Source organism: Sus scrofa, chromosome 9 (assembly GCF_000003025.6).
Source record: "Sus scrofa isolate TJ Tabasco breed Duroc chromosome 9, Sscrofa11.1, whole genome shotgun sequence".
Classification (NCBI taxonomy): Eukaryota; Metazoa; Chordata; class Mammalia; order Artiodactyla; family Suidae; genus Sus; species Sus scrofa.
In genome coordinates, this window is record NC_010451.4 from 65,054,926 (window position 1) to 65,071,560 (window position 16,635).

The 16,635-nt window shown below is 43.9% G+C and overlaps 1 protein-coding gene across 2 annotated transcripts; it reads right to left on the reverse strand.

The window, feature by feature from the left end:
* Positions 1,570-14,158, reverse strand: PPP1R15B (protein phosphatase 1 regulatory subunit 15B). 2 transcript variants are annotated; one of them, XM_005656672.3, is made up of 2 exons: positions 10,071-14,158; positions 1,570-5,070 (listed from the first exon to the last, which is right to left on the reverse strand). In XM_005656672.3, exons 1-2 carry the CDS (start codon positions 11,389-11,391, stop codon positions 5,057-5,059), a joined length of 1,335 nt encoding a protein of 444 aa, XP_005656729.1. In that variant the 5' UTR covers positions 11,392-14,158; the 3' UTR covers positions 1,570-5,056. The 2 variants fall into 2 exon arrangements, with proteins under 2 accessions (XP_005656729.1, XP_005656728.1); XM_005656671.3 differs by having other exon boundaries at positions 9,484-14,158.

The following is a 16,635-nucleotide window of genomic DNA, read 5'->3' on the forward strand; positions in this document are numbered from 1 at the left end:
AGGCCAGTGGCTACAGCTCCGATTAGACCCCTAGCCTGGGAACCTCCATATGCCGCGAGAGCGGCCCAAGAAATGGCAAAAAGACCAAAAAAAATAAATAAATAAATAAAATTAAGTCTCTAGATTCAAAAGAGGCACCCTGGGCAACACACTTTTTTGAATGTACCAAGGATGTCTTTGTGTATTTCTATTAGGCATGTTTATAAATAATATGAGAAAAAATGAAGAGACTTCCACTTTTATTTTTAAAAGGTATATAGAGGAGGATCCAAAGAAGTCTCCAAATGAGACCACAAATTCCTAAATTTCTAAGGTCATCAGTTGAATATTTGCTTTAAACTTTCTATTAAAGTAGGGGGAAAAAAAAAAAAAACCAGCACAATTTCTTTTTTCTTTTTAGGGCCGCACCTGTAGCACATGGAGGTTCCCAGGTAAGGGATCCAATTGGAGCTATAGCTGCTGGCCTACACCAGAGCCACAGCAATGCAGGATCCGAGCTGAGTCTGCAACCTACACCACAGTTCACAGCAATGCCAGATCCTTAACCCACTGAGCAAGGCCAGGATCAAACTTGCAACCTCCTGGTTCACAGTCAGATTCATTTCCACTGCGCCACGACAGGAAGTCCCACACAACTTCTATAGGGAGACCAGGATAGTCAAAATAATAAATCTGGAAGTTCCCATCGTGGCTCAGTGGAAATGAATCTGACTAGCACTCATGAGGACGTAGGTTTGATTCCTGGCTCTGCTCAGTGGGTTAAGGATAAGGCACTGCCTTGAGCTGTGGTGTAGGTCGAAGATGCTGCTCAGATCCCATGTTGCTGTGGCTGTGGCGTAGGCCGGCAGCTATAGCTCTGATTCGACCCCTAGCCTGGGAACCTTCGTATGCTGTGGGTCAGGCCCTGAAGACAAAAGACAAAAATAAATAACAAATCTGGCTTGATGTGAACATGACTATTTTCAAATACCTTCCTAGGGAAACACAGCCCAAAAGTCTTAACCCCAAGATGGGGATAAAAGTATAATCTGGGCCATCAATTCAATTTGTACTAAACATTGATTTATCTGCAACTAAATGCAATTTTTCATTAGCTAGGAAGATCCAAATACCTAACTTAAGAATGCCATTATGGAAGTTCCCGTCGTGGCTCAGTTGTTAACGAATTCGACTAGGATCCATGAGAATGCAGGTCCGATCCCTGGCCTCACTCAGTGGGTCAAAGATCTGGCATAGGTCACAGACGTGGCTTGGATCCTACATTGCTGTGGCTGTGGTGCAGGGTGGCAGTTATAGCTCCAATTCAACCCCTAGCCTGGAAACTTCCATATACCACAGGTGCAGCCCCCCACCAAAAAAAAAAGCAGAAAAAAAACCCAAAAACGCTATTATGCCTTAATCCATTGTGAGTACATTGCTATAGTCCAAATATATCCTTTTTTCATGTAAGAAGTTTTTTCTGATGTTATCATCACATTTATTCAATACCATAAATGGGAGAAAGCCATGATTTTACAATACCTTGGTTGTATATATTGCACAAAATAAAGAAGATTTCGAGACACTATGGTAATCTCAGCATGTAATTTTACTGCTTCTGTGAATACTGTTTCACTGCTTTCTTTGCAGCAGAAGTACATAGCTGGGGCCAATTTGAGAATCATATCCCCAGTCACTAAGAAGGGCATTTCACACCCTAAATTCTCTCTTCCATTACCAAAATGTGGTCCGCAGTTATATTTACCCCCTTACCATTCCTCCCCTTCAGTTAGAGGAGGTGCTATTTACATGTCCCATAACCTTTTTAAGCCACAGAAATTTATATTAGCACCTTTAAGTCTATACTGCTCCCAAGAAACACTTGATTTCGAAAATCCTGCTAATTCCCCAAACAATGCAAAATACAATATAAAGTTGAACCAAAAAATCATGTAAATTTAATAATTGTAAATATATTTATTACAATTTACAGATTAGTTAACAGTTATATACACAAATATAATTTTACCTATGAAGTCCCAACAAACTGGCTACATTTAAATCACTGGATCTCAACAAGCCAATTCAGAAGTCTTCTAGTCCCCTAACTTCACCTTCCTTAAATTATAAAAAAATAAAATCTGATAGTTTTGATTTCAAGTTAAAGATGAAGAGATGGTGTTTCCACATTTCGACACTCAGAAAAGATTTTACCTGTCTGTACAAAGCCTGTCATATGCTACAGTGATACTTAAAGCACCATTGTACAACTTTAAATGTGTAAAATGTTCAATTAGAACATCCAAGAATTTTCAAGATTGTGAAGGTTTAACCTTGTTCTAACAACTAGGATTGAAACAAAACTGGCAAGAATTGTTTTTTCCCTTGTCCAAATTCAAAGTGGTCCCTTTTGCCCTTCTCATTACTTCTTTCAAAGGAGGGTAGTAAATGCAAGAATTCTTCACCAAATTGTTTTGGTTTTTTTTGTTTGTTTTTTTTTGCTTTTTAGAGCTGCACCTGCGGCACATGAAAGTTCCCAGACTAGGGGTCAAATCGGAGCTGCAGCTACAGGCCTACCCCACAGCCACATCAGATCTGAGCCACGACTGCAACCTACATCACAGCACAAGGCAATGCCAGATCCTCATCCCACTAAGCGGGGCCAGGGATCGAACCCACATCCTCGTGGATGTAGTCAGGTTCGCTACAGCCAAGCCACAATGGGAACTCCACAAGAAGCTTTTACATATTGGTACTGAGGGTGGAGTATCAAGGGAACAATTTTCCAAAATCCAGCAAATAGAAAGATACCCCATTATTTTTACGTATGCAGAGGTGCGAGACTCCAAAGCCACGAAACAACCTAAGTCTCTGAAACAAAATAGTATACTTCTGTTCAGTTTTAATAGAATGTCTATACATTTTCAAAGCAAATGATACCTTCTTTCCAACTGACACAGCTGGTGCTTGAAGCAGCCTGTTTTCATGGTGTTATACCAGACTCTATAAATGCATTCCCTATGATTACCTAAAGTGGACATGCACAAAACACAATGAACAAGGGCTCTACAAAAATCTGACAGGAGTTCCCGTCATGACACACCGGAAACGAATCCGACTAGGGACCAGAAGGTTGTGGGTTCAATCTCTGGCCTCGCTCAGAGGGTTAAGGATCTGGCATTGCCGTGAGCTGTGGTGTAGTCACAGACATTGCTCCGATCTGGCATTGCTGTGGCTGTAGCTCTGATTAGACCCCTAGCCTGGGAACCTCCATATGCCACAGGTGCAGTCCTAAAAAGCAAAAAAACACAAAAAAACCTGACCAACTTTTATGTTGTTGTACTGTGTGTGTGTGTGTGTGTAAAACATTAGAGGCAGTTCTTAGAGCAAACCAATTAGAAGTAAAGACCAGGTTCATTACAAACTGAGGTAGTAACCCTGCAAGCACTTCTGATGAAATATGTGTTCCCACTTTGAAACAAGTTCAAAATTAATACATCATCTACTCTACTCATGTTTTCCATTACCTGTGACACAGGCACATGAAGTAAAAACAGACCACAAAAGGGTCGGTTAACATTCCCTCGACCTTACAAATGCACACCACGTAGAGCTAACTAAATTAACCAAGTACAACCAATCACTGCAAAAACTTCAATTCAAATGTAAACTTTGGGCTAAAGATATTAAGACTACTTGTTAAATCTATAGTTCTATCTTATCCTGAAACTATAGGCCTTGCCATTACTTTTCTCATTATTAAAACAGGAGAACACAATAAACTTGAATAGTGATTGAAGTCTAGATGTTACATTTCAAACTGGAAAATTAAGAACTGCCCATTTCCAAGTTCACAGTGTCACCCTATCAGGTTTTAAAAGTGACAGTGCTGAGGCATGATATTAGTAACACTGGTTTTCTTTTGAGAGCATATAGAACAAAACCAAATGGCTCTGACATATCTCCTATATTCTTCCTAGGAAAATCTTAGGCTTTAAAATTTAAAAATAAATGGCTGTGATGCAATTATTACTTTCTGGAGTCTTTTACAACAACTTCTACCTGTTGAAGACACAAAAAGCCGCTGAAGTGGGAATTACAATAACATATACAGAACCCTCTCCAGAAAACGGTTTGCACAGAAATTAAATACATCAGATTTGGCAGAAAGATGCAGCTCTCCCAAAGTAGCAGAAAATACCGCCCATGTAGTTTTTGTGGCAGCCCTTGGAAGTATCCCAGGTAGGGTATTTATTTACAGAAATAAAAACCCACCATACATTTTAAACCAAAGTCATTTTTAGAAAGAAAAAGTGACACAAGATACTGTACTTTAAGTTATTAGTATATACAAGGTTATTTTCTTAGCCTTAAAGTAGAAGGGCCAAATTAACTAAAATAAAAAAAGAAAACATAAAACCCCATTAATTCCAGAATGTTGGGGCAGAAAAAAAAGCCCAAAGTTTTAAGATAGGTACACATAATTTAGATTAGAATGGAAAATGGGCTTTAAAGTCTATAAATATTGTTTTCCAAGAAAATAAGTTCCGAAAGTGCAAAATTACACCTCAAGAGGTCCCCTTTTCACTTCAGCAAGCATATAACATTCAAAAACACATCTGTCTATAGAAACCAAAAAAGGGAGGACTAGAAATCACACCACTGCATCCTTCATTATCAGGGCTTGGCTTCAAACCTGGACAGTTCTGAGTAGGATACGTTGCAAAAACATATTAAACCAGGTCATTGGATCCAAGTTGCATATCCTCTAAGAAAAAAGTCAAAGGACAGCTGCCAATTTTTGTTTTTAAAAGAAACCTCTCAAATAAGAGGTAATGTATGCTAGGGTCAGGGGCTGTCAAAAGCATCTTAACATTGCTCAAAAACATTAAGTTCTTTGAAGCATGTTTCCTGCAGTCTATTAAAAATTCTTTCTCTGTGCTCAAATGTCAAGCAGTATCCAATAGCATCTTCTGTTTCTTGAATGCGTTTCTGGAACCTGCATCCATCCCGTGCAAATTCTTCCCACGGTCCTTTTCGATCCTCATCACCACTTATATAATACTCCGTAACTTCTTCAAGGAAGGTTACCTATAAAGACATAGACTAATTTTAATCTCAAATATAACAAAAAAGAAAGAATAAGTTATAACTGACTAGACAGCACCTGAATAAAACAGTTGGCAGAGTTCCCGTCGTGGCTCAGTGGTTAATGAATCCGCCTAGGAACCATGAGGTTGCGGGTTCGATCCCTGGCCTTGCTCAGTGGGTTAAGGATACGGCGTTGCCGTGAGCTGTGGTGTACGTTGCAGACGCAGCTCAGATTCCATGTTGCTGTGGCTCTGGCGTAGGCTGGTGGCTACAGCTCCGATTCAACCCCTAGCCTGGGAACCTCCATATGCTGCGGGAGTGGCCCTAGAAAAAGGCAAAAAGACAAAAAAACAAACAAACAAAAAACCCATTGGCAAATGTCACTTTAATTCCTTCCTTTCTCTCTCTCTCACACACATTGTCCCATCCCCCATCCATCATCCCATCAAACCCACCTACCCTCTCCTAATTTTGATGTTAAAAATGAACCCAAGAGTTCCTGTCGTGACACAGCAGAAACGAATCTGACTAGGAACCATGAGGTTGTGGGTTCCATCCCTGGCCTCGCTCAGTGGGTTGAAGAACCGGCACTGCTGTGAGCTGTGGCGTAGACCGGCACCAACAGCTCTGACTGGACCCCTAGCCTGGGAACCTCCATATGCCGTGGGTGCAGCCCTCAAAAACAAAAGACAAAAAAAGAAGAATCCAGACAGGGAAGTGAAAATTTCCTGATGTTATTAACCCTTTCTTTTTTAATCCTTAGAGAAATCAGTTCTGTGATACTCTTCCAAAATGACAAATGTTTCCAAACAAAATATTTCAGAAATATATTCCCGGAGTCAACACTTTTATTACAGCTTTGACAAAAGCTTTAAGAAGATCTTCACTTCTTTCTGTTCTTCCTTTTTCCAAAAAGTTTACTTTTCAGTGTTTTTTTTTAAATGATTTTTATGTTTTCCATGATAGTTGGTTTACTTTTCTTTCTTTTTTTTTTTCCAGAGTGTACCTGCAGCATATGGAAGTTCCCAGGCTGGGGGTGGGGTGGGGGTGGTGAACGAGAGCTGCAGCTGCCAGCCTACGCCACAGCTCATGGCATCGCCAGATCCTTAACCCATTGAGAGAGGCCATGGATCAAACCCGCATCCTCATGGATACTCGTCAGGTTCATAACCCACTAAGCCACAACGGGAACTCCAGTGCTTTCCAATTTTTTATCTTAAATATGAAACATTATTCTTTTATAATTAATTTTGTAATCAGAATACAGAAGAGAAAGTTACTTAGTAAACAAGCTGCAGCAAAATTAACATATGTTTAAGGTTATGCTACTGTAAGAGACTTTGTATTCCTCCTCAATATGCTATCACCACACACACATGAAATTGTGACTATGACAATATATATGTAAGAGTAACTGTTCCTTTTACTTCCTACTTAATTTCTAATACAATAGTTGTTTTGTTTGTGGTTTTTTTTTTTAAGATTTCAAACACCAAAAGTAAATACTTGTTTTAAAGTATGTTCAACAGTTACATCAGCTAATCCCACTGTGGTCTACTCCTTTCATTCCCTTTACATCAGGACAAAGAATGCCCCAGAGGACAATTAGTAGGTATGTAACACCTTACTAGATATTGCATTCTAGTGTTACTCATTCATTGTATCACCTAGATAAATAATAACAACATTTATAGAGGGGTTACTACATGCCAGGCTCTTTTCAAAGCACTTAATTTTTATCTCACTTAATCCTCATATTAACCCTACAGGGTATGTATTATTATCACCTCCACTGTACAGATAAGGCAACCAAGGGGGACAGGTTAACTGACTTGTTCAAATCACACAACTTCCATGGGTGCAATCAGAATTCAAACTCCGAGTACGGCTCATGTTAGGCCATGAAGCAAAGCATTTGAAACCCCCAGATCTGAAAGCCTCATTCTAAGAGGCCTACAGAATGGCATGTAGTCAAAGGCTGCTAAATAATTTTACCATATTTTAGACATAAGCTTTTATAATTGTTGCTTCTAGTTCATAGTAATCATCTCACATCTACTTGACTCATCTCATTTTTACTCAATGAGCAAGCTAAAATGAGACATGAGACTGGCCTGAGATCCCTGAACAAGAAGAGCTGCTACCATTTAAAGGCAAGCAACTAATTACGGGTTTTATTTACTCCTCATTTAAATCATGCACTAACTCATACAATAGTTATTATTTCCATCAGATAAATCAGTGAATCAGAGCCATGAGAGGTTAAGTGACTTCCCGGCTCTGGCTGTCTTCCCAAATCTCTTGGCCTTAACCACTTAGGAGTAGGGAACACAGGTCTCCAGACATCAAGTGCTCATTCCATTGTCTCACTTTGTTTCTTATCTATTCACTAAATAGGTCACTTTTGTTAGAGACCCTTTAAAAAATATAGAGAAGAACTCTTATGGAGTTCTCTTGTGGCGCAGCGGGTTAAGGATCTGGCATTGTCACTGCAACAGCTTGGGCCCCTGCTGTGGCATGGGTTTGATTACTGGCCCGGGAACTTCCACACACTGCAGGGCAGGGCCAAACAAAAATGCTCTTTTATGGTAGCATTAACAAAAATGTGAACCAAAATTTAAGTTTTAACATGTCTTATTCTGCTTCTACAGCTAAGACATAAGATTACCACCATTTAGGGACATTTTGTACTCCAGAAAGAGTTTCAAAGTATTAAGCTGGCCATTTGGAGCCAAAGAATCATGGTACTGTCCACTTGAAACTGATGCTGCAGAATCCGAAGTCAGTAATAATCTACCCACTCCTTTCTCTTTCCAAATACAAGTACAGATAACTACAAAACTTTCCCTCCAACAATAAAAGATACCCTGTGTGTTTGAGGGGATTTCTCACCAATTAATACCTTTAACTGAATAAACAACAGAGAAAGAAAAATAAAGCAATTCAAAAGACTCCTAAAATAAGGTTAACTTAGCAATGCATTGAAAAAGTAAAATAGGGAGTGCCCATCATGGCTCAGTAGTTAACGAATCTGACTAGGAACCAAGAGGTTGCGGGTTCGATCACTGGCCTTGCTCAGTGGGTTAAGGATCCAGCGTTGCCGTGAGCTGTGGTGTGGGTCGCAGACGCAGCTCAGATTCCAAGCTGCTGTGACTGTGGCGTAGGCGGGCAGCTATAGCTCTGATTAGACCCCTAGCCTGGGAACCTCCACATGCCACGGAAGTGGCCCTAGAAAAGGCAAAAGGACAAAATAAATAAATAAATAAACTTAAAAAAAAAAAAAGAAAAAAGAAAGACAAGGTAAAATAAAAGCTCCATGAAGTTCTAAGACTAGCCTGGGAATAGGAATCAACGACCCAAGAAAACCAAACACGTGACCATCGTTGTTACAAATGATTATTAACCTGTAGTTGGCCTAGGATAACTAGTACTGCATTCTTAAGAAAAGGCGGTACTATTTGCTGTATTATTTTTGACTGTCCATCAATACTGAAATTTTGACTGTCCATCAATACTGAAGTTTTCAATACTGAAATTAATATTTTCTTTCATGGCAAACAACCAGACAAATATGACTTGCTACTTGGTACCATCATCCTTTGGGGTTCTAATGGACAGGAATGATGACACCGTTATCATGTAAATACAACAGTAAGTCTGCAATACCACATTTAATACCATTTAAAACTGTGACTATAACAGGCCTTCTCAATCTCTAGAATTAAACCATGGAGAGTGCTCTGTGTACTAGATGGGATGTTTCACGAATCACGGAATAAAGCCAATTAAAAAAAAAAAAAATTAAGTCTGGAGTTCCCGTCGTGGCGCAGTGGTTAACGGATCCGACTAGGAACCATGAGGTTGCGGGTTCGGTCCCTGCCCTTGCTCAGTGGGTTAACGATCCGGAGTTGCCGTGAGCTGTGGTGTAGGTTGCAGACGCGGCTCGGATCCCACGTTGCTGTGGCTCTGGCGTAGGCCAGTGGCTACAGCTCCGATTCGAGCCCTAGCCTGGGAACCTCCATATGCCGCGGGAGCGGCCCAAAGAAAAAGCAAAAAGACAAAAAAAAAAAAAAAAAAAGTCATGTATACACAAGGTTTAATTTTTCTGTTCCTTTAAAAAAAAAAAAGGGGAAATTTGAAGCTTGGAAGAAAAGAGCTCAGAGCTGCCAACCCAAAGGATGTTAGCACCTTCCAGCTAACATCTCTACACGGGCCATCTTCAATTCGGATAGGAACAACAGTTATAAGGGAAAAAAGGGAGGGAGGTCATTTCTCAATCCAAGTATATATGAGCTTAGAGCCCTTCCTCAAAAACATGCACTTCTAAGCCTCCAGGAAAGTCATGCTGCTATACTCAACCACATCAGAACAGGCAATACAAATTACTAGGCATATTAAAAGAAACAAACCAACCTTTTTTCTCTGGGTATGTGTGTGTCTTTCTCCAGAAAGCACCCCACCCTGTACCAAGTCTGGACATTCATTTTCTCGGCTCCCTAACAGGTGCACCTCACAGGAAAGTAAGGAGTGACAGTCAGAAATGGTCACAATGGATTCAGGTGGCCTCTCTGAGTCACGACAGCCTTTCCCATTTTTCCCTGATGTTTGAAAGGGAGCCTTAAAATTTAGAAGGTTGTAGGGGTCATCGGAATTACAGAAAGAGTTCCACAGTCTGAGACTCTCTGCTTCATCTGCACTAGATTCCCAGTCATCGTCCTCCCCAGAATTATGGTCAGGAGACTCGGGAAGGCTTCCTGTCTGGGGAGAATTTTCTACGTCAGACTGGTCAGATAAATCCTTCTCGGAGTCAGAGGATTCTCTAGGAAGAATTCGGGCTGCAGTCTGAATTGTTGCTGTAAAGTTTTGGGGATTATAAGGATCTACACTGTAGAAAGAGTTCCAAAGGTGGAGACCTTCTGAGTCTCGTTCAAGGTCCGAGTCTGAGAGTGAGCCATCACTATCAAAACCATCATCCTCAGCATCTTCATCCCAATCCTCACCTTCTGAGTCAGAGCTTGTTTCCAGGTCACTGGCTGCACCTCCCAAAATGTAATCTATCAATTTGTTACTACAGGCTGGTCTGGCAGAGGTGGGAAGGTCATCTTCTATGTCTGAGTTGTCCACCACACTTATTTGGTCCTCTCCAGGCTCCTGTTCAGCAGGAAACTCACATGATGCACAGCTTTCTGAGGAATCGTGTCTTTCCAGAGCAAGCGGAACCTCTTCAGTCAACAACTCTATTTTCTCCTCTGTGGGTTCCTGGGCGGTTCCAGGAACGGGGATACACTGTGTGGGACTATCTCTGGGATGCTTCAGATCCATCCGGAGCAGGCTGTGCTCCTCCTCCAAGCTGTGGTAGCCATGATCTTGGTCAGGGGTGGGTAACCCTTGGCCCTTGCTGGCCTGTTGAAGGAATTCCAGCCGTTTCATGCGGAGATGGTGGATTTCTGGCAGGCCTTCTCTAGAGAGAGGCGGACATTCTTGCCACGAGGCATGAGCAATCTCCGCGTTCAGCGGCTGCGGATGAGAAGACAGGACCTCATCCAGGCTGCCGCTCTCCGGGCTCAGCGCCTGGAAATCCACCAACTTGCCCCTTCCAGCGCTGCTCTGATAGCTGAGCTCTACCCGGGGCAGGCCGTCCAGATAGGAGGAGTTCAGCAAATAAGAGACGACGTTGACATTGCTTAAGCGCTGGACGTTGAGAGGCTCGGAGGGCGAAGGGCCAAGTTCCCGGTCGGAGATCAGACTGGCTTGGAAGCTCCCCGGCACCAACTCCAGTCGCCACAGCTGCTGCTGCTCTAGGAGAAAAGCGTGGGCAGCGGACTCCAAAGCTCTTCCCTTGGCCTTAAGTTCCAAGGCTAGATCTGCGGGCGAGCACTGCCAGTGGATGCCCTCCTCTAGCCAATCTAGGGGATTGGCGGCCGCGTCAGCCGAAGGGTCGAAACGCAGCAGGGATTTTGGAGCCGTGGGGGCAGCGGGCTCCTCCCGTGCCTTCAAGGCTCTCAGGGCGCCGTAGCCTCCAGTAAAATCTAGCCATCTGGTCGGAATCATCCCACCAAAAAGCTGGCTCCAGATCAGCAGCTTCTGAAACAAGCCGGGGAGCGGTGCGAAAAGCTGGGAAAGCAGCTGCATCCAGGAGCTGCTCCGAGCCTCGGGAAGGGGACAAGAAGCCTGTCTGGGGTCCCCGGAGTGTCCCGGGGCAGGAGGTGCGGGGAACTTAGAAGTGCCTGCTCGCGACCGCCAAGGGAAGAAGGGCAGCCGGAACCGGGAGCGCGGCCGCGGGGCGGCCCGGTCCCGCGAGCCGTCTTCTGCCGGCTCCATCTCTGCGTTCTCGGCAATCTCTCCAAGAGAAACGCGGAGCTCAGCCGCGGGAGACCGGGCGGGACTCGAAGAGGCCTACACAGTCTTGGCCTTACCTAGCGGCGGAGTAGGTGCCCCAGGCCGATCCCCGGCCCAACAGAAGAGCCACAGAGGAGAGCGGCTTCGGCCGCGGGCGACAGACCACAGTCCCGGACGGCGGGCACAGGACGCGACGGCCGAGGTGACATCCATCCTGGCGGATAGGAGGTGTCCTAGTCCGCTCCAGGCCTCTCCACCATAGATAGGAGCCCTCCCGCGGCGGCGGCGGCGACTTGCCGGGAGAGATGGACGGCGGAAAAGCCCCGAGCAGTGCGGGCCCGGAAGGGCTGGGCGGGCAGACGGGTGGAAGCGGAGCCCAAAATGGCCGCAGGATCAGAGCCGAGGCAGGACAGCGTCAGGCAAGCAGACGAGACGAGGGATGGCGGCCGGCTACGCCAGCAGCCTTGCGTCGCCGAACGTCACTCGCAGGGCCAGCGGGCGGGCCTCTCCGCACTCTTCCGTGTGGCCGCTGATTGGCCTCGCCCAGGTCCCTACCGGCTTCCTTACTCTCGGCAGACGGAGCTCTCGCGGGGGAGGTTGCATCAGCCGGGCCCAGGCTCTACGAGGGCGGGCGGGTGCGCTGGCTGCTCAGCGGTCGCCTAGGAAACCGCCGCCTCCACCTCCACCCCCACCCACGCCTTCTGGGCAAAAGGGAGCGGCTTAGCGAGGTGGGGGCGGTTCCAGAAAATCTGAAAATTCCCTGGAACTCTTTTAATAGCCTAATCCACAATCAAGTGTATACAGTCACCGTAAACTTGCATATAGCGGGGTTCCAGCATTGTTGAGTGCTAAGTAGGTCCTCAACCGAAGTTCTTGTAAATCGGGCAATGCTGTGTAAACATAAATCTGGTGTTAAAAACACGAACACTAAAGTGGAGTAAATAATAATGTGAGTGAGAAGTCTTAAGTGAAAAATGAATCATTCTTTTGCATCCCTGCCCCCTCGACTTTAGGGTTCCTAAATCGCTGTTCAGCTTTACTCAGGATCTAGCTTTGAGTCTTTCAGCGTCCAACCCACAGATATCTCTCACGAAAATATGAAGTCGTGCTTCTCAGGTGGGGTCCCTGTTAGACTATCCTCTCTGTGGGGTAAACTGAAGTTGCAGAGCAGCAAAGAAACAAAGCCCCCAGAACTATTTACTCTCTTTTATGCTTCCCAGAGGCAGCACATTAAAGTTATATTTGTATCTTGAGCCCCCAGAATCCTCTGGATTCAGCACCCAAAGAAGGGAGCGCAGATTGTTAACCTTTGAAAAAATTGTTTGATAATTGCTGCATTTGAATAATCTCTCTTGTGAATTTGATCTTAGTTCATTTCCTTATTTCTGCTAAAACCATTTTTTTTTTTTTTTTTTTGCTTTTTGGGGCGTGTCATATGGAGGGTCTCAGGCTGAGTCAAATAGGAGCTACAGCTGCTGGCCTACATACGCCACAGCAACGGGGACTGGAGCCACGTCTGGGACCTACACCACAGCTGATGGCGATGTTGGATCCCTGACCCACTAAGTGAGGCCAGGGGTGGAACTGACATCCTGATGGATAGTATTCAGGTTCCTTTCTGCTAAAGGAACTTAAACTGCTAAACTTCTCCTCTGCTAAAATTTTCTAATGGACACCCCTGAAGTCCTAGCATCTGTTACAGAGGGAGTGTAGCAATTTTGAGCAGTGGGGAGAGCAGTAAGACCTTTTGAGAGCCAGGAGTCCAGCTACTCCTCTTGCTTTGTTGGGACTGTTCCAAAAAACAGCCACTTCTAAGAAACTAAGAGGTCCTCATTTTCTTTTCTTTTTTTGGCTGCACCTGGGGCTTGTGCAAGTTCCCCAGCCAGGGAATCCTTACCACAGCAGGGACCCAAGTTGCTGTAAGTGACAATGCTGGATCCTTCACCCACTGCACCATAAGAGAACTCCTCTGAGGTCCTCATTTCTGTGGTTTTCCTTTATTATCCATATCTCTACAAATTCTCTTTTACAATCTTCAGGAAAAAAAAGTGCTAATAATAGGAATCAGTTTAATAATAGACAAGAGATCCAAATATGCAAATTAAAGACTCAAAGCTTCGGAGTTCCTGTCTTGGTGAAGTGGTTAACAAATCTGACTAGGAACCATGAGGTTGCGGGTTCGATCCCTGGCCTTGGTCAGTGGGTTAAGGATCTGGGGTTGCTGTGAGCTGTGGTGTAGGTCGCAGACATGGCTCAGATCCCACGTTGCTGTGGTCTGGCATAGGCGGGCAGCTACAGCTCTGATTCAGCCCCTAGCCTGGGAACCTCTCTATACCACGGGTACGACCCTAAAAAAAAAAAAAAAAAAGATCCTTCCAGAGGGTCCTCAATGTTAAAAATATTTTCATAATAATACTAAGCTGTTATTTTCCTTTTAAACTCATTTTTTTCGTAAGTATACAGTGGACATGTATCTTCTAGATCACGTAATATGTGATCTAGCAACAGACTGAATGCAAAAGCAGATATAAGACCCCATACATCTTCTATTAAACCAGATATTAGGAAAAACTGTAATTGCAATGTATGCATGTAAGGATAACCTGACCCCCTTGCTGTACAGTGGGAAAAAAAAAAAAAAAACAGATATTAAAGACATTTGGGGAAAAAAAATGTAAAATAATGCCATTCTTCTGGCTAGACTGTTTTGTTTTGAAAAACAATTTTTCATTAAAAGGATTATTTATGTTAACATGTAATGAGTGTAGTATTTTAAATTTAATAACTATTTTTAAAATTCCTCAGGTTTGAGTTCTAAAACAATAATTATCAATAGATAAAATTTACATAAACAAAAGTACTTTGGGGTCCTCAACAATTCTTAAAAGTATAGAAGGAAGGGGTTCTGAAACCAAAAATTTAGGAACACCTGACCTGGCATGTTGACTGGTGCATAACAGAGAGACCAAATGTTTGTTGCATGAGTGGAAGAGTAGTGATACTTTAAAATAATAGCATCTTCCTTATGGCCAAGCCTCTTGCATTCTACTCTCAACTTTATCATTCATACTATGTGCCTCTTCCTCCCACAATTCCTTAAAACATCTTGAATGAGCCTTCCCTTCCCCATCTAGTCATAGAATACATATTTTTTCTTTGCCTTACCTTGGAAGTTGTTCTAAAGGGGAAAATGCTATCATAAAGTACCGGAAAACTATAGGACTACGTGAATTTGCCTCGTCAGTCTCAGCAGGAAAATAACGTGTGAACCACCTCTTGAAGCCTGCTATCAACCAGGCAGCAGAGGGAGGGCAGCTCTGGACACAGAGATAGGGCTGTGCTGCCAGGGCTGGGTGTGTGCTGGTGAAGACAAGAAGTCTGAATGGGCAAGCTGACTGGCACTTTGGCAAAAGATAATTTTAACCTCAGTTATGTTTATTTTGAAAAAAGATTTTGCAGAGCCTGAGGTAAAGGGTGCATAGCTTTTTATTTCGCCATCAGTCCCACCTCCCAAAGTATCCTACACCCTGGAAACCTGGAAGCCACCTCCAGTCTTTCCAAATCGCTGCTTTAGAAACCCTATTCAGCTACTGATCAACCCCCAGAAACTTCCAAACCATTGCCAAACCTTTTTTTATTTTTTGCTTTTTAGGTCCGCACCCACGGCATATGGGGGTTCCCAGGCTAGGGATCCAATCGGAGCTAAAGCTGCCAGCCTACACCACAGACGCAGCAGGATCTGAGCCGAGTCTGCGCCCTACACCACAGCGCATGGCAAAGGGGGATCCCTGACCCACTAAGCGAGGCCAGGGATGTAACCCGCATCCTCATGGATACTACCGAGATTCATTTCTGCTGAACCTCGACGGGAGAGCCCCAATGTATTTATTTATTTATTCATTCATTCATTCATTTTGTGTGTGTGTGTGTGTGTGTGTGTGTGTGCGCGCGCGCGCGCGCGCACTTCACCCTCCCTCACTTCCTTCCTTACCAAGCATGAATTCCATGATCCAGCATCAAAACTACCCCCTTGTAGAGGAGAGGCCAGGGGAGGGATGGATTGGGAGTTTGGGGTTAGCAGATGCAAACTACCACATATAGAATAGATCAACAACAAGGTCCTATGCCACGACGGGAACTCCCAATAATTTTTTTTTTAAGAAATGTAAAAACAGGAGTTCCCGTGTAGTTCAGCAGTAACGAACCCAACTAGTATCCATGAGGATGCAGGTTTGATCTCTGGTCTTGCTCAGTGGATTAATGATCCCATGTTGCTGTGTCTGTGGTGTAGGCCAGCAGCTACAGCTCTGATGCCACCCCTAGCCTGGGAACTTCCGTATGCTGCAAGTGTGGCCCTAAAAAGACCAAAAAAAAAAAAAAAAAAAAAAAAAGCTATAAACAAACCACCCCCTTGTAAAAACCCTCTTCTCACACTCTTCTACTCCAATATTCTCCTTTGGCAAAAGTCCAACGCTAGTTAAGTCCAACTACCCATTTATTCTGAGCCTACCCCTAACTATTGCTGGAGTCCTTCTCAACTCCTCACATCCAATCCATCAGCAAATCCTGTCAGCTCTAACCTTCAAAATATATCCATAGTGTAACTACTTTTCACCATCCCCCTGCCTCTTCATTTCCCTCCTAGACTACTGCTTCCATTCTTGCTTCCACCAGCTGCCAGAATGATCTTTTAGGAAGAGAATTTGATTATTATTATTATTAGAGTGGATTTGCAATGCTGTGTAATTTCTACTGTACAGCAAAGTGGCTTAGTTACACACATATATACATTCTTTTTTTTTTTTCCTTTCCATCATGGTGTATCTCAGGAGATTGGCTAATTCCCTGTGCTATGCAGTAGGACCTTGCTCTCTGTCCATTCTAAATGTAATAATTTGCATCCACTACCCTCAAATTCCCAGTCCATCCCACTCCCTTTCCCCTCCCTCTCAGCAACCACAAGTCTGTCCATGGGGCTGCTTCTATTTTGTACATAGGTTCATTTGTGCCTCTTTTTTTTTTTGGCTTTTGTCACTTTAGGGCTGCACTCGAGGCATATGGAGTTTCCCAGGCTAGGGATCTAATCGGAGCTACAGCTGCCGGCCTACGCCAGGGCCACAGCAACTGGGGATCCAAGCCACATCTGCAACCTACACCACAGTTCACGGCAACGCTGGATCCTTAACCCACTGAATGAGACCAGGGATCAAACCCACAACCTCATGG

What these genes read in the sequence shown, in the direction of transcription:
- PPP1R15B (XM_005656671.3), bottom strand. Translation starts at nt 11,391, where the DNA reads ATGGAGCCGGCAGAAGACGGCTCGCGGGACCGGGCCGCCCCGCGGCCG. An exon ending in CACATACCCAGAGAAAAAAG is followed by an intron (nt 5,071 to 9,483) that starts GTTGGTTTGTTT and finishes ATGTCTTTATAG; the next exon opens with GTAACCTTCCTTGAAGAAGT.